Raw genomic sequence first — 18,212 nt, 5'->3', positions numbered from 1 at the left:
GGTACCTTTATTCATCAAGTGGTTGCATTAGGTGTTACTGGTACGTAGATGTGGCAAGTCAGGGGCTGACACCAGGGCTGCTGAGCAGGGAGACGGCAAGGCAGTTTTCTTTGGACAGTTGTGCTAGTTTACACGGATCACTGATTGCAGTCGCAGTGGATTCTTCTCTAGATTTTAGTATCTTAAAAAAGTCTCTAAAGAAATTGCATTCATTCTTGTGTACCTACTATGAATATTGTGTTTAAAGTGGTCCAAGATAACTTAGTTCTTGGCTCTTGACTGTTGAGAATTTGGGACTAAAATGTTAGCCAGAGAATATGTCTGGGAAAAACTTTTACTTTGGGAACTTTGCACATTGAATTTCATGTTTTACACTTGAGGTGTAATCACAGAGATATGTTGCTTCATTTGGCAGCCACTCTCCAAAAAGCTCCCGTGTGCACACAGTGGCTCAGCTGCTCAGATTGTGCCTGGTTTTGGAAAGAAACAGGCTACATCGAAGATGGATGGTTTTCCTTTTTGCCGTACGTGACTGACATGTTTAGACCTTTATGACTTGGTCAGCAAAACACATATCATTCCGTTTAGGGACAGGCAATTGGTTCATTTTGTGTATTTCCCCCAGAAATTAAGAATTTCCAGTGAAACTTCCACTTTTTTGGGAGTTAGTGGGGTGATAAAGACGGATTTTCCTTAGAAACTACAGATAATTTGGCTGCAGTATCACTTCATTTTCAAATTTTGTCATTTACTCCTTTTGTATTCCCCAAGGCTTTACTTTGGTACCAGAGTTTAAATTGGGAGCTTCTGAAGAACACGAGGGAAGCCTCAGTTGGATTTTTGAGACAGATGTTCATTGGTCCTGGGGAAAATAATCAGTACCTGGATGGAATCCTGAGTGCTTCACCAGTGTATTTTGTTTGTAACAGTGTACGTTGAAGATTGTCACTATCTGTTAACAGGGTCTAGCAGATCGAAGTGTTTTATTAACAAATGCATGACATTTTGAGTCAAATGCTAGAGTTGGAAGTCACCTTGACTTAAGTGCTTTGGGTGCCAAAGTGTTTACAGCCTCTAAGAAGTTTTCTTCAGGAGAAAATAAGATGATAAGAGAAAATTGCCTGTGAAGAAACTGTTGATTGAAGAACACTGAGCAGCACTTCTCAGTTACGGGAGAGCATGGATGTTGTCATTTTTCAATGTCATCAATCTCCTGCTACTTGGGGTTATTAAAATTTAAAAATAACTGCAGATTTTTAGAGGAGAAATTTCGAATTGATGTGAAAGTAAAGTAAAGAAATGGCTCACTGAGTTGACTGTCCTTGTAAGTTAGTTTGTTACCAGCAGGTCAAAGTGGACATTTTTTTTTTTTTTCATCTCTGCAGCTGCTCTGAAAGGTACTCTGCCATAGATCCGAAGGGCTGCAGGAATGCAAAGGAATCCGTTCAATTTGAGTTAAGTATAATGGAGAAAAAAACTTAGGAAACAAGTCTTTTCTAGTGTTATGAAAAGAAGGCAAATGCTCTTTCACTTCCTTTGTAATGCAATAAATAAAGTCAGATTTCTGTTTCTACATGAAATCTCAGGAAGTCCTATTTTCACCTTGAGACATACTTGGAGGGGCGCAGAGGGGTGGGGGACTGGCCCCTGGGTTCGGGTCTTAGAAGAAAGATGCCAACTTACGGTAACAGTTTATTCTCTGAGAATGTTGTCATACCTCTATAGTGTTTGCGTGGGTCCTACTATCTGTGAGTGGTAAATTGAAGTTGGCGAGGGAGCCACACTGAGCATCACCTAACCTCGCCTCTTAAAGCAGATCTTAAAAACTGGGAGCTTGAAAAGTGGCCTAACTTGCCCTAAAGCAGCGGTTCTCAACCTGTGGGTCGCGACCCACAGGAACTGTATTAAAGGGCTGGGGCATTAGGAAGGTGGAGAACCACTGCTCTAAATGGACCCCATAGCAACACATAGTAGGTTTGTACGTTTCTTGGGGATATGATTGAAGTCTCACAAGAACCAACTGCAGAATGTTTTTGACACTGTAAATAAAGGAAGTGACCACTGGCAAAGTATAGAGACAATTACTGTAAGCAAAGGAAAGGAATTCAGAGATTTGTCAAGAGCCAAGAATGAACTGGGACTTAAGAGACAGCACAGCTGGATGGTGCCTGTGGCTCAGTGAGTAGGACGTCAGCCCCATATACTGAGGGTGGCGGGTTTGAACCCAGCCCTGGCCAAACTGCAACCAAAAAAACAGCCAGGCATTGTGGTGGGCGCCTGAAGTTCCAGCTACTTGGGAGGCTGAGGCAAGAGAATCACCTAAGCCCAAGAGCTGGAGGCTGCTGTGAGCTGTGACTCTACAGCACTCTACTCAGGGTGACAAAGCGAGGCTGTTGGGTGGGGGGGAGGGAGCTAGGGAAACATCAGTTTTTGGTTGTCTGGTAAAATAACACTTTAGCCTGAAAAGACATAGTCTTCAAAGATTTTTTTTTTAATTTTTTATTTTTTTATTAAATCATAGCTGTGTACAATAATGCAATCATGAGGTACAATGTGCTGGTTCCATATACAGTCTGAAATATTTTCACGGAACTGGTTAACATAGCCTTCATGGCATTTTCTTAATTAGTGTGTTCGAACCCTTATACTCTACACTTAGTAAACTTCACCTGCACCCTTCCAAGATGCACCCTAGGTGTGGACCCACCAATCACCCTCCCTCCACCCTTCCTCCCCCTCTCTTCCCCTCCCTTGCCCCCTTCCCCATATTCTTGTACTGAGATTGGGTTATAGCCTTCGTATGAAAGCTATAAATTCGTTTCATATTAGGGCTGAGTACATTGGGTACTTTTTCTTACATTCGTCTTCAAAGATTTTTACAGAATTACTTAGAATCAACTACAGTCAGAATCCCAATTAATGTAAATTTGTAGAACAGTCGTTTTTGTAGAGTATAAGTAGAGAATAGTATAGTTCGTGCTCTGAAACCTGTTACTACATGTCAGTTTGTGGCTTCCTGTAAGTTGGCATCTGATTTCCTCATCTGTATAAAGGCAGTAACACTACCTTAACCAGCAGTGATGAGAGCTGAGTTATACCCCTGAAAACTCCAGGCACTGAGGACTGATAGGTGTTATTTTTTTGAGACAGAGTCTCTATGTTGCCCTCAGTAGAGGGCTGTGGCATCACAGCTCACAGCAACCTCAAACTCTTGGTTTAAGTGATTCTCCTGCCTCAGCCTCCCAAGTAGCTGGGACTACGAGCGCCCTGCCACAACGCTTGGCTACTTTTTGTTGTAGGTGTCATCGTTGTTTGGCAGGCAGGCCTGGGCTGGGTTTAAACAAGCTAGCCCCAGTGTATGTGGCCGGCACCCTAACCACTGAGCTATAGGCGCCAAAGCTAGGTTAGGTGTTATTAACCATTATTAAACATTCCCCTTAGAATGGGAATTTGGCAAAAATTGGCTTGTTATATAAAATGGCTTTCAAGACCCATTACCTGGGCGATGCCTGTGGCTCAAAGGAGTAGAGCACTGGCCTCATATGCTGGAGGTGGTGGGTTCAAACCCAGCCCTGGCCAAAAACTGCAAAAAAAAAAAAAAAAAAAAAGACCCATTACCTCAAGTGTGGCCTGACATCCCTCACCTGGTTGTGTCATCTGCTTTGCATTTTCTGTCCTCTGACAGGAGCACTGAGGGTCAGTGAAAGTGCCAGACACAGGAGAGGGAGGGACAGAAGAAAAGTGATCAGCGGTGTCTGTTTAAAGCCTCAGCCCCAGGTCTTCGACAAAAATTGGTTCTATTGACTTTATCCAATTACAGGAGCAATGAGTATTTGTGATTAAAAGAAGGCCAAAAAGAAAAAAAATCTAGAGAGAGAACCTCTTTAGCATTTTGGTTTGTTTCAGATTTTGTTTTTGCTTTTATTTATTAACACCATTTCCATGTCAAATATTGTTATGCTTTTTTTGAGACAGTTTCACCCTCCTATGTAAAGTGCAGTGGTGCCCTCCTAACTCACTGGAACCTCAAACTCCTGGCTCAAGTGATCCTCCTGCTTTAGCTAGGACTACAGTTGTGCGTCACCAGGACCAGCTAATTTTGGTAGAAACAAGGGTCTTGCTATGTTGCTCAGGTTGATGTCTAACTCCTGACCTTAAATGAGGAGTTGGTCTTGGCCTCCTAAAGTGCTGAGATTACAGGCATGAGCTGCTGCATCTGGCCAAAATACTGTTTTCGTACTTTAAAAAGACTGCATATTATTCTTTTTACTAATTCTAACAGCCATCCCAATTTCAGGCATATTAAAATGTAAAAAAAAATGCATTATAGAAATTGAAAGCATATTACTTTTTATTGGCATTTTTCTACTTAGAACATAAACTAATGAGGTGTGTTAAAACCGGTGGAATCTTAGATTCCTTGAAATTCGGTGCTTCTTTTCACAGATACATTGTGAGTTAACCAGGTCCCAACTGAAGGGCATTTAAAGCTCTCTGCTCCCACCCCTACCATCTTAATCCCTGCTGGCAGGAACTCAACGCAGGCTGAGGGTTTTGCACCATCCCTGAGGCCACTCTGCTGGGCAGGAAGTGGCTGATTCCAGTTTCGCTGCACGTAGCCCAGCCCTGACTGAACTCCTGACTGTGAATGTCGGTTTCCTTGATTAATATGGGCTGATTTTTCTGTAATCTTAGCAAATATGACAAGTGAAAAATAGCATATAATTTGCTCCTTTTTTAAACAGGTGAATGTTTTTTCATACCGATTGGGCATTACTACATATTTTGTCAGTTGCCTACACAGATTCCATTTCTTTTTTTTAAGTTTTGGCTTTTTTCAGATTGATCTGTAAGAGTGCTTTATTGAGGAAACTACTTTTGGCGTATATTGTAAATATTTTCATCTAGTTCGTGTGAGTATTGCAGAGTTTTAATTTAATGGAAATTTGCTTTGGTGTATAAGCTCTGATGTAAAGATTGAATCATTTCTATCAGCCAACTGAATGAATTGCTTTTTTCTTTTTTAAGGGGGACGAAGAGGCCTTTCTGATCTCTTATCTGTGTGGGTGCTTATTATTCGCCTGTCAGCTCGTGAGAGTGGATAATGTGAATATCTATGGGTCCTGCAGGCTAGGAAGAGAAAAAATAGACCTCTGGAGAGCTTGAGTAGTGCTGTGGGGACAGGTGACACCTGCATCAGGTGACAGAAAAGGACAGAATCAGTGGAGAAAAAACAAGAGGCAAATGGGGAGCGACTCTAATAGCGACTCTATCTAGCTTATATCTCTTGCTCGCTCCGGCTTGCATCTCCCTGGCTTCAAGATACTGCTGAGTTGTGGCCTTGGGCTGTTTCATGGAAGCTGAGAACTCTGAGGCCAGGCCTGCAGGGGAGGGATGAAGGCAGTGAAAGGACCATCTGAATAGCACTCGCTTGGCTTTGCTATTGCCTTGAAGGGAGACAAGCTCAGGAAATAGAATTTCTGGCTCCTAAGGAAGAGATGGGCTCTTCAAGGAACAAGAGAATCTCACAAGGGATTTTTTGTGAATTTGTTAAAAATGACTCAGGGACTCTAGTCCTCGGGTCCCAGAGGATTAAGGAATCTGATATGTTTCAATAAAGTAGAGGTTTCTGGGATGGCTTTGGGGTGTGTATCAGGAGTGAGGATTTGCCGTGAGTGTCCCGTTCCTGAGGAGTGAAAGGCTGCCCATGTTTGGTGAGCCCCTTGGAGTCCTGGCAGGGAGCATGGGGAGAGAGAAGGGCAGGTTGTGTAACCACCTTGTGGGGCAATGGCAGGACAGGGTACCCCTCCTCTGTCATTCATGGAAAGGAGACATTTTATCCCACAGACCGGGCTGCCAGAGGCACGCTCCAATCTGTCTTCAAATCAAGCGCCCTACCTGTGTCACAGCAGCACTGTTAATAAAAGGAGATGGGGGCTGGGAACGAGAGAAACAGATGCAAAGCCAGGGGCCCAATGAAGAGGAAGAGCTGGACTGGCTTCTGAACAGCAGAATAAGAAAAGCAGTGGCAGGTAACACTGTTCACTTTCTCTGGGCAGCCAGCTTACTGTGGCGCTTGGGAAATATGGCCCTGGCTCCCAAATGCTAATGGACTGGCCTGTGTCTAAGGAGGTGGCCTTTCGGGTCACTCCGTCCCAGCGCACACAAGCCAGACTCATGCCGAGAGGCAAGAGCCTCGGAGTGGGCTGCAAAGGAAGGAGCTTCAGCTTTTCAAAGACGGCCTCGGAGAACTTGGCATGTGACCTCTGGAATAGAGGGAGTGCGGGCCAGTCAAGTTTCAACCCGGACGGACAGAGCAAATGTTTGTCCCCCCCCACAGACATCCGAGGGAAATCCCATGACCCAAAGGCTGAGAACGGTCACTTCCACAGGACTGGGCTGTGCAGGCACATGTTTCCTAGGATGGTTGGTTAAGGAAGAAGCAACACTTTGTTGAATGGAAAGCAGAGGAGTGGAGGGGTGGCCCCAGCTCCAGGGTCTGTGTGTGTGTGGGGGGAAGAGGGTTGGCACAGGGATTTAAAACAAAGGTTGTTGCATCTTTCATCCTGCCCTTTTGGGATGAGTGCTATAAGTAGTTTAGAGCAAGACTATTCCCACCAGCTTAGCAGGAGTGTCTATAGTGAAGGGGAAGAGCAGGCAGGGGTGACAAGCAGGGTGTGTCACGTTCCCAGCAGCAGAGGGAATCACCTTACAGCTCCACTGGAGCTGTGGGAGGGCCGGCTCAGCGTCTTCTGGGGATGCAAGCGCAGGGCCTTCAGGAGAAGGGACACGCTGTGAGTGGGACCTTGGAGGCCGGGGCCCAGACCCTGAGGGGCCAGACCCTGAGGAGCCCAAATCCTGAGGCGGCACCTGCAGCAGAGAGAAGAGGACACAAGGGCGCAGAGCCTTCGGTCCAGCACTTCACAAGAGAGCGACATTCAGCGGGGCCACACCATTGAGCTGCTGGGGCCACTGAAAGAGGGTGAAGGCAAAATAAAACAATAAACTAGCAGAGATAGGAAGAAGGCACATTTTCAGAACTCCACAAACAAAGACAGTCGTGCCCGCCGGGGCCTTTCCACTGGTGCTCCCCAGTGCCCTTATGTCCTCCCCCATAACCCAGGTGGATGGGTCTGGAAGCCTCCCTGTAATGATCACCAGTGTGGAGGGCATTCCCCACACAATGGCCACCAGCCGTGTGTGGCCATGTGCGTTTCATTACAATCAAAATCCAGTTCCTCGGTCAAGCTGGACACGTTCAAGTGACTAGCAGGCAAGTGTCCACTGTTTGGGACGGTGCAGAGGCCCCACGGCCATCCTCTCAGCAGGTTCTGTTGGGCAGCGCTGGGCAGCGCTCACTGCTGGCATGCTGTGGGTGCTATACAGGCAGCTGTTGCCCGAGTGCCCCTCTGCACAGGTGTTCCATCACTAGCAAGAGGGTGACGTTCCACTCTCCTCCCCTTTTCCCTTCCTGGCCATCATAGCCAGGAAACTCCAACCTGCCAGGAACTCTGGTTGGGGTCTCCCGGTCCACACAGTGGAGGGTATAATCTCAGGCTCTGGGGAGGCCGGTTCTCGGTGCCCACTTCAGCTGCAGCCAGAGCCAACAGGAGCACCCAGAGGGGCAGCCGCTGTGTCTGTGGGGCAGCTGGTGCCGGTCAGGACCATGCTGACCTTACAGGCGTCAAGCCTCCCCACTCAGAGCATGAGGGAATCGCACCCCATCTTTAACTGAGCCAGAGTTAGCTTCTCACCGCAGGAGGAGGTGAGCGGATGAAAGGAGCTGGAGGGGAATACGGACAGGAAGATGTGCTGGGGCTCCACCTCTCCCTGCGGGCCGGTGTGGGGGGCCTCGTCCGTGCCAGTGGGCAGGTAGCCCTCGGGAGTGGGGAGATAGTCAGCTGGGAGGACCACTGGGGGGCTGGCCGGGCTTCCCAGCTTGGTGTCCGGGTCCCTTCCCCCCAGCGCCCGATACAGGTCCCCTTGCTGTCTTCTCTCGGTGGGCAGAACTCTCAGAGGCCTTGGACTGGAGCTTCCGAGCACGGCGTCCTCGGCAGGAGGGGCCTGACCCTGTACTCCTTGGCCCTTTTCTGGCCAGCACAGGCGATGTCTAAAGGCTGGGGTTCCTTGACGAAGGACTTCACTGATGACCAGGGGCTCGGGTTCCTCAGGAGCAGGAGGGGCTGTCAGGAGCCTGTCCGGGGGTAGCTGTGTCCACTCCTGCAGGAGGAGAGAAGGAAGAGGCTCATGCTGCTGTGAGTGGCCCTGACAGCCCACTGGTCCAGGGCTCCCAGAGCCTCACACAGCAAACCACTGCCTGCCCAGCCTCAGGACACTGTGGGCCTTTGACTTTGCTGGGTAAGTGACACAGTCAGCCTTGTCAGGGATGCGGAGAACAGAAGCCTGTGACTGAATCATGAGCCAGTTCAGCCTTCAGCCAGGATTTTCTCCTTTTTTTTTTCTTTTTTGAGACAGTCTCACTGTCACCCTGGGTAGAGTGCCATGGTGTCACAGCTCACAGCAACCTCTGACTCCTGGGCTCAAGTGATCCTCCTGTCTTAGCTTCCCAAGTAGCTGGACTATAGGTGCCCCCCACAACGCCGGCTAGTTTTTCTATTTTTAGTAGAGATGGGGTCTCCCTCTTGCTCAGGCTGGTCTCCAACTCCTGAGTTCAAGCCATCCACCTGCCTCGGCCTCCCAGAGTGCTGGGATTACAGACGTGAGCACCACGCCCAGCCCCTCCAGGCTGCTTCTCATGTGGGCCAGGCGGTGCTTTTCCCCTCTGAGAGAGGGCACCGGGGCAAAGGGAAGGCTGGGCTTGCCTCTGTCAATGGATGGAGGTGGGGAAGACTTTAAGGTCACACTACACAGGTGATAAGGGGATAGTAGAGTGGAGCCCTGGGTTTTCCAGGCAGGAAGGAGGTGGGAGAGGAGCAGTGATGCATTCTGGCACCTGCTGATCATTTCTTGTCACTGGTAAACTGAGCCTTGGGAACCAGGAGGGACCGGCATTAAGGCCTTTTAAGGGTTCTGAAGGGCCTGGGCTTTGAGCAACCCGCTGAAAGGTTCTGGGCAGGACAATGCTCCTGTCAGCTCAGCTTTTAAGAAAGAGCACTCTGGAATAAGTTTTTGAAGATGTCATTCATCCTCTTTTCTCTTCGCCTAATTTTGTTTGTATCAAAATAAGCCTCAACTCTGTGACTTAGTTAATCCTCGCACTTACTTTCTCTTCCTCAGCGTCCTCTTATTTATCAGCTTTTCAAAGTCTTTACCTCTTTTCAGGCTTATCTCATCCTCAGCCCTGTCTCTGGCTATGCTATCTTCCCCGACTGGCCCTGGGCTGCATTCCCCTCACAAGCTGCTGCCGGCTGAGGCCCTGGCCTTTATAACACACATTCTTTCCTCAGTGCAACCACACACCTTCCGGCTGTCTGCCCTGCCATCCCCTTTGTGGCATCTCCCACTCCAATCAAGCCCCTTGTGACTGTTCCTTACCCCTCCCATCAGGTCCCTGACACGTGATGCTCTGGACTGTCCCTTTTTTCCCATAGGTCTGTAAATCATCTGCATATAGGGACCATGTTTTAAGGGAGGAGTAGGATGACAAAAAACAGCCTGGGGACAGGATGAACCCTGAGGACTAGTCCCAGCTCTGAGGCTCTGAGGCCTGTGGAACTACGACCAACCTCTCTGGGCCTCCGTGCTTTGATTTGTCAGCTGGCGAGTTGTGCAAGAGGGTTTGGTCTGACTCTGCCTCTGAGGCCCCTCCCTCGCCTGGGGCATGGTGAGTGCAGGACAGGTTTCTGCAAGGACCCTGCCAAGCTTGGACGCGCGTGCACCTCTCGCTGGGGAATCTAGACGGGCCCTGGTATGCTGAGCTCGGCTGCTGCTGCAGATGTGGGGGAGCCGTGACCTGGGACAGACCCGCCTGCTGCCTTCTCAGGGCGAGGTGTTTTTTGTGAGGTCCTGGAAGCTTCTCAGCACACAGCAGACCCTAGGTTGACAGCCCTGAGGAGGAACCTCTTATACCAGCTTGCTCAGGAACCCCACAGACGCTATTTTAAGTTTTTACAAGCTGTGTGACATTCCAGGGATCTCTCAACAACTCGGCCTTTTCCACTGATCTTTAAGGCATGTAGTTCTTAGCTACATCTTAAGAAATGGTAGAGAGATAGGATGGCTGTGAGCTCGGGCACATTTGCTGATGGGGAAAGAGAGATGATTGTGTCTCTGCCGTCTGCCTCTCCCTGGCACTAGGGACATGGTGTGACCTCTAAAACAATCTGCCCACTTCCAGGGTCCTGCCTCTGAGGCTGCCTCAGGGGGCTTCATCTTGGAGGCCCTGTTTAAGTTTATTAATTTTTAAATTTTTCCAATTCACTGGTTATGTTGGAGCTCTTCAGACACACAGGCACTCTCTCTTTTTTTGTAGTTGCGTGAGATCTTGTTGTAGGGATGAGCCCCGTGCTGAAGCCCCCCCCTTCCCCAGGGGACCTTTACGCTAGGCCCGACTTGTGCTTGTACTTAGAAAGCTGCAGGGAACGTGGACGCCGGGTGACCTTGGGCAGATGTCCCGGTTCCTGGCACCTTCTTCCGTCCTTGCTTTCTCTAACCCCTTATGAGTCTCTCAGCATCTCCCCAGCCCTTTCTTTACGTGTCACAGACCCTTCAGTGGCTCTGTCTGCTAAGTGGAGGCAGACAGAGCTGAGAGGCAAAGCTCCCAGCTCCCAAGCCAGGTCTGCGACTGGCCCAGAGCTGCCTCCCTCGGTGAGGGAGCTGTGGGCCCTCAGCATGGGGCGACACCTGGGAGCTCAGCTGGTTCACCCCTAGCACTGGAATCTCCTCTACTTAGCGGTGGTATCCATACAAGAAGGCAGGGCCTTTGGAGTGTGCCCTGTGCTCAGACAGGACAGTCCGAAGCTTTACATCTCTTGAATTTTGGATGAGTCAATGCTCAGGTAAACGTTCGGCAAATGGCAAAATATATTCTACTTGCTCTTCAATTTGTTTTGAATTAAGTTGAGAGCAGGAGAGTGGAAAGCATGTTAAAGAAATATGCTTTGGGGCAGAAGCTATAGTGTCAGAAGCTTCCTGCCCATCATCTGTTTGGATGAGAGGGAGGTGCTGAATTGCATCACCCGAGCACCTGCCACCCGCCCACAGAAGCCCCGCAGCCAGGCCCTTGTAACCACAGTGGGGAATGCAGGTGTGGTAGCTAGAGCCCCAGGTCTGACACAAAGGCATCACCCCTTACCTCCTCCAGGGGCTGCTGCTTGGCCCACATGCTGTGTGCGGGGTCTGGAACATCTCTGTTGCACCACTGAGGTCTGAGGGCCAAAAGGAGAAGAAACACTCTGCAGAGAAAGAAAAGAGGGACATTCGGTTAAGTGCGCGCAGATTCCTGGGGCAGTGCTGTCAGTGAGGGCGCTTCTGCAGGCAAATAAGTAAAATATAAACACTGAGAATGAAGCTGAGGCTCATCCAAGGCAGGAGTGCTTCTCTGTGAAGTTTGGGTTGATGATAAAGAGCGGGGGCAGCTACTTGGGGTTTGCCAACTCTGCTATGGAACACATGCTCAGCGTGACACTCTGCGCTCTAGCACTATCCAGGCGTGGTTGCACTCAGCAAATATTAACTGACCCCGTAAAGTGTGACCAGCATGACAGAACAGCGGACAGGAAAGCAGGGTCCCCACAATAACTATTAACATTTAGCTAACTAGAGTATTTACAAAGAGTTTGTAATGACAGGTAAATTATTTAAAAGTTAAAAAAAATACCCGAAGAAGACACAAAATGATATATATAGCTTGAATACAACCATGTTTTACAAAGTCAGGAAAAAGTATTGTAGGGAAATATCCAAACTGTTAGCAGTGGATGTTATTTGGTGATCAGAGGAAATATAGGTCTTTTACAATGTAGAAGGAAAAAAAATTCTAAAAATGTTTCTTACAAATGGATGTACCTCAAGTATTTTGACTAGTCATTTTCTTTTTTTTTTAAGAATCTGATGGTATTGGGTGGTGCCTGTGGCTCAAGGAGTAGGGCGCTGGTCCCATATGCCGGAGGTGGCGGGTTCAAACCCAGCCCCAGCCAAAAACCACAACAAAAAAAAAAGAATCTGATGGTATTTAGCACCAGATGACACTTTTTTTTTTTTTTTTTTTTTTTTTTTGCAGTTTCTGGTCGGGGCTGGGTTTGAACCCGCCACCTCTGGCATATGGGGCCGGCGCCCTACTCATTTGAGCCACAGGCACCGCCCCCGACTAGTCATTTTTTGAAGTCCAAGACTAACATGACAGCTGTTTAATGACTTGGCTTTGGTAAGTCTGACGTTTAATCAGGAAAGTTGCCTCTACAGCCTGTCCAACCTTGTGGAGGAAGAGATGTGACCATGTAACCAGCTTTTCTCCAAGGAAAGCTGAGCAGCGGTGCTGGTGATTCCGTGTGGATGGTGTAGGGGTGGGCAGTTTCCAAGGCATGCTGGGCCAGGGAGATGGAACTCAACTGGGTCCCCGGATGACTGCCTGGAGCAGAGCCACCCCACCCCTGGACGCCACCCTTGTGACGCTGGTATAGGAGAGAAAGCAACTATTTCATTTGAGCCACTGTATTTTTTTCTTTTTCCTTTTTGGGCAGTGGCTTAGCCCTCAGCCTAACTGATCCTCAATATGTCTGTGAAGAGGGTGCAGGTGATCCCAAGTGACTGTGAATTCACAAAGGTCTGCCTAGACAGAGAGAGCTTTGCTTTGAAGCATGTGTCACACATTGAACCTCCAACAAATGTAAAACCTGTTAGACAAGTCCAGTGGCTGGTGGGATGACTTTGAACTAGTTTTATTTTAATCTCTTCTATTTGTAGAGCACCTGAAGAAAGCTTTGTATCGAATAACTCATTTGATCTTTTTTTTTAGGACAGTCTCTGTTGCCCTGGGTAGAGTGCCATGGCATCATAGTTCATGGCAATCTCAAACTCCTAGGCTTAAGTGATCCTCTTGCCTCAGCCTCCTGAGTAGCTGGGGTTACAGGTGTCCACTACAATGCCTGGCTAATTTTTCTATTTTTAGTAGAGATGGGGTCTCGCTCTTATTTAGGCTGCTCTTGAATTCCTGAGTTCAGGCAATCCACCCGTGTCGGCCTTCCAGAGTGCTAGGATTATAGGCATGAGTCACTGCGCCTGGCCTAGAATTTTTTTCTTTACAAAATAGTATGTGTTTAATAAAGAAATATTAAGAAATAATAGTTCAAAAAACCCTAAAATCTCCTACGATTCTATCTGCACTATTACTAGTGTGGTGTATATCCTTGGGGCAGAGGGGTAAGTGCTGTCTAATGTCCATTTTCACCTCTTTCTTAGGAAGAAGGCCTCAATTTATTGGGATGACAATAAACTCAGCTAAAAGACCACGATTTTAAGTCACTCTGCTTTAGCAAGCTCTGGCCATCTCTGGGAGATGGTACCAAAGATATCATGTGTGACTTATGGACAGCTCCTTAAAAGGCAAGTGTGGGTAGGTGCCTCTCAAGCTTCTTCCTATAGTTGTAGAACTCAGGCATGATGGTGATAGGTCCTGTAGCCCTTGGTGAACTTGGGGTGAGCTTGAGGATGAATGCTAACATCAGGACAGTGGAGCAGAAAAAACAGAAGGTGCCCAGATAACTGATGACTACCGTCCTACCGCCAGCCCTTCACCTGGTTGAGAAATGGTTAGCTAGTTTGAGTCATATTAATTTTGCCTTTTATATTAAACCAACTATCACGCTGATAAATCTTGCATATATATGTGTACATATGCACTATTTTTAAGAAATGAAAATACATTGTTTTGTAACTTGTTTTTTTAAACATAATATAAAAAATATCATTCATACCATTTAATTTTCTACATAATCCTTAATGGATGTATCATATGGTACAGCATGAAGTCTAGCTTGATTTAATTAACCAGTTCCCATCGTTGAGCATTTACGCTGTTTCAAATGTTTTTCTTTTATGAACAATGTTTCAGTGAAAATACTTTCTGCTCAATATCTGCAGACATCTATGATGTACTTAGGATAAGTTTCTAGTTAGGGTTTATTAGGTCAAGAGGTATAGTCTACCAAATTTGGCACCTACTGTCACCCAGTAGGGCTGAGTAAGTTCAGTCTGTCACCAACAATGTGTGAGACACCCATTTCCCTGACCCATAGCAGCAACAGCTGTTATCATTAAAAAAAAAAAAAATACATTTACCAAGTTGAAAGGGATAACTCACTTTTGCCGGAAGTAACGCATGGAGAAAGCAGTCACCATGACAACGGCGATGCAAACACTCAGGGCCACAGAAACCTTCCAGCTGGCTCCACCTGCAAAGAGGGCATCTCGTGAGCTGTGGTCAGTGAGCACGCCTCTGAGCTTGGTGCTGGGTGGCCGCGCTCGGCCCTCCCCACAGGCACTGGGCAGCTGGGCTTGGGAACAAGGCCAGCGTGTCTCTGTCCATTCTGCGAAGGACCAGGGACCCTGCGGGGCTTGATTCTGGAGTCTCACGAGGAGCTCAGCCCACGAGGGCTCAGAAGGAGGAGGTCTGGAGTACCAAGCACACTCGCCAATCAGGAGCCCTGAGCTGTAGTCCTGGCTTTCCCACTAATAGACAGGGAGCTGTGGACCTCAGTTTCTGGGTCTACAAAATGACTGTGTTGGCCGCCTTGCCGGTTGTCATAAGGCTATAGAGACGCTGTATTGAAGCACAGGCAAGGAATGAATACAGCTTTCTGAACATACGGCCATTAATTGTACCAAACTGTGGGACACGCCCTCTGTCCAGATACAGTCTTGGAAATCATGCCTCTTCCCGCCCATGAAAAGACCGACAGCATCTCACTGCCTTTGGAGTCATTCATTCATCTGACATTCACTGAGTACTGGCCACGGCCGGGTTCTGTTAGGAGCTGGGATACAAGGTGACTGAGACCTCAGCTCTGGAGAAGTCATGAATATAGTCCAGGAGACACACATGTGATCCACCACAATGCTGAGGACATGTGTGAAAACGGGGGCAACTGCAAAACCCAGAGTCACACAGAATGGCAGGGAAGCTGCCTTTGGCATTGCCGAGGAAGGTTTGCAAAGGGCATGATGTCAAAGGGTTAGAGTGGGGGCAAGGCGAGGTGGCTCAGCCTCTGATCCCAGCACTCTAGGAGCCTGAGGCAGGTGGATCACTTCAGCTCAGGAGTTTGAGACCAGCCTGAGCAACAGTGAGGCCCCCATCTCTACTAAAAAAGAAAAAAAAAAAAAAATAGCTGGGTGCTGTGGCTGGAACCTGTGGTCCCAGCTATTCACCTAAGGATCACTTGAGCCCAGGAGTTTGAGGTTGTTGTGAGCTACAACACAAAAGTACTCTGTGAAAAGTGACGAAGTGAGACTATGTCTAAAAAAAAGAGAAAGATTTAGAGTTGGAGGCTGAACAGGAGTCAGCCAAGTGCACAAGTTAAGGGGACCAGCCCAGACAAGGAAGGGAGGAACAGCTGGGCCTTCCCGGCAGCAGCAGGCGGGCTGGGTTTGCCTTTGTGCTGAACTCTGAGATGTGTGGCAAAGGACAGAACTAGGTATCCAGGAGGACCCTGCTGGCCTGGTCCCGGCCTGGTGTGAATTCCAGAGGGAGGCCCTCAGGGAAGCACAGATGAGCTATCGCTGGAGTGGGGGTGTCAGCATCTAGGGGCTCCGAGAGACCCTTCTGATGCGTGAGGACAGGCCGGCAGGGATACTGAGCCCGGGGAACATGTGCCTGTGTAACAATCAGGGCACACCGGCCGTCTGTAAAGCTGACTCTCACCTTGCAGACAGAACTCCCTCTCATTTCCTGGGGAACTTTCACCAGCGGCCGTCAGAGCCGTCATCCACAGGATGTATGTCACCCTGGGCTGCAGGTTGTTTAGCGTATGTGAGTTTTGGGAGACTCTATAGGGGATTTCTGGAAGAAAAATAAAGGAAGAAATATATGCATTAAAGGAAATGGTTGAATGTGGGCCTTTACTCATTTTCACTTTAATTTTCTATAGCTTCTTGTATATGCCTGGATCACTTTTACTTTTCAATGCTTCATCTAATTTGAAAGGAAAAAGCATTTTGCTGTTACATGGTAGCCCTAATCCCTCAGCACTTAATACCTAACAGACCCAAGACACTGTTATTTGTAGAGGCCTTGCTTCGTAGCTCATCAAACACATTAAATGTCTTTTCTGTGCTAACATCTTCTGAAGGATTTTTGTCATCTTGATTTTGAAATGATTTAGCCATAGTAACTCCTTTTACTTCCCATGACTATACTGTTTCCAGTTTCTCAGGTGCATTTTGGAATTCTCAAGGAGAAAATTAGATGTGAAAATTGTTTTCAAGGTAATAGAATTTTTAAGAAAACCAAGTTTGCAATTGATGAAATAGACATTCACTTAAGATTTTTAGATTTAGATTTTGTACTTTTTATAGGCTCTGGGTCCTGAGCTTGTGGGGCTTAATGTGATGATCTGCTGCAATTAGATGTATAATCGTTGAAAAGTAGAACGATGGTACTCAGATCAGATGCCTTTGGCAGGTGTGAGCCCAGACCCCCAGTTCCTTATGTTCCCAACACCCCTGCACTTTTCTCTGCAGGAAGATTTTGAGTTTCGAGCAAAGCACTGATGTTGTTTTTCGCCTCCAAGAAACTGAGTGTGGCTTTTAAACATGGATTTTAGTAAAGAGGCAATCTCCTCCCTAGGTACTTGCTGGGTATGGGTTTGGGCTTGACCTCTCCAAGGCTGGGAAGGACTGTAAAGTCCAGGCCACCACCTGGGCCAGCTCATGGAGACAACCCCCCTGTGCAGCTGGTCGGAGGGGAAACAGATTTGAGCACGTGTGTCTCCACCTCAGACCCTGGCTCACAAACTCCAGGGAAATGCAGATGAGGTCCTGCAGGCTGAATTTATTTCAAAACCCACAGAGAGTTACAAAGTCTGACAATTAAGTTGGTGAACTCATCCTGGAAAAAGTCCTAGTCCTACAGACCTCTTCGCTGAGTATCACTATGGTCACACCTCCCCCTTGGGAAGCTGTTCACTGACATCAGCACCTAGTCCACCCTTCAGAGCAATTCTGAAACTCTTTTTTCTGGAATGGCCATCAAGGCTGTCATTTTATTACCCTTGATGTCCTGAATGTCATCTGTCTTCCTTTCAATATTTCTTTTATCTTAAGGTAAAGAGAAAGGTCACTGGGGCCCAGATCAGTAGGGAGGGTGTTCCCATACAGTTATTTGCTTACTGGCTAAATCTCCCTCACAGAGAGTGCTGTGTGAGCAGGTGCATTGTTGTGATGCCAGAACCATGATTTGTTGCCCAGGATTTGCAGTTAAGATTTTCCTGTTTCTCTACTGAGCATGGTCTGCTATGCTGCTCACAGTCAGCCGATGATTCTGACACACAGTCTGACAAATTGTCCCAATGTTTTCTTCAGTTCTGCTCGTGACTAGCTGCCCGGACCTCTCTTCATCAGTGACGCTTTCTCTCCGCTCAGACAAATGTTTAATCCATTTGCACACTGCCATTTTCCTCATGGCATTACCCCCATAATCTTGGACTAATATGTCCCTGATTTCACTTCCACTCTTATCAAGTTTAACAAGAAATATATGAATGTTTGTTCATTGTTTTAATTAATCTCTGACATTCTTGCACGTGAAATAATGAAGGTCACTCAGCATGACACAGCTGCATGTCAACACAAACGCAGCTACGAGACACCGATGACCAAGGTCTGTCTGTACAGAGCACGAGGGCGAGTTTGTAAGCCATCAGCCTGCTCGTGGAGTGCCCACCCTGACAACACAAAGGCACAGCCCCTGCCTCAAAGGGTTCACTGGAGAACAGAGACCCCTTTCACTCTGTCCTTTTCCAGAGAACTGCAGGTGATTACAAGATGAAGCCCGGGAATGCTGGCATTCACTCCACCCAGAGCAGCGGAGGCCTGAGTTGTGATAATCAGAGCAATTTCTATATTTTACATTCTGTTGAGAAAAGATGTGGAAAATTCCCAAGTCTACTCTGGCCTGGTGAAATCACTGGTGCAGACTTAAGCTGTATGACTGAGTTCTGAAAGCTCTTTTCCTATTCCTAAGGCAGGGGATTAAAAAATTAATTTACAGAGACCTTCTGCTATCTTGCTGCAACAAACATCAGCGAGCTTTGGGGAGT

The 18,212-nt window shown here is 47.6% G+C and overlaps 1 protein-coding gene across 1 annotated transcript in view; it reads right to left on the bottom strand.

Moving 5' to 3' along the window:
* Positions 1–6,876: 6,876 nt before the first annotated feature.
* The window catches only part of IL12RB2 (interleukin 12 receptor subunit beta 2), a 69,686-nt gene continuing 58,350 nt past the window's right edge, over positions 6,877–18,212 (bottom strand). The window contains exons 13-16 of the mRNA XM_053592925.1: positions 15,818–15,955; positions 14,261–14,351; positions 11,255–11,354; positions 6,877–8,220 (exon numbers count right to left, since the gene is read on the bottom strand). Of these exons, the coding sequence (XP_053448900.1) occupies positions 7,699–8,220; positions 11,255–11,354; positions 14,261–14,351; positions 15,818–15,955 (851 nt within the window). The 3' untranslated portion in view covers positions 6,877–7,698. The remainder of the gene's footprint in view (positions 8,221–11,254; positions 11,355–14,260; positions 14,352–15,817; positions 15,956–18,212) is intronic.

This window comes from Nycticebus coucang, chromosome 5 (assembly GCF_027406575.1).
Source record: "Nycticebus coucang isolate mNycCou1 chromosome 5, mNycCou1.pri, whole genome shotgun sequence".
NCBI lineage: Eukaryota > Metazoa > Chordata > Mammalia > Primates > Lorisidae > Nycticebus > Nycticebus coucang.
This window is presented reverse-complemented; position numbering and strand designations above follow the sequence as displayed.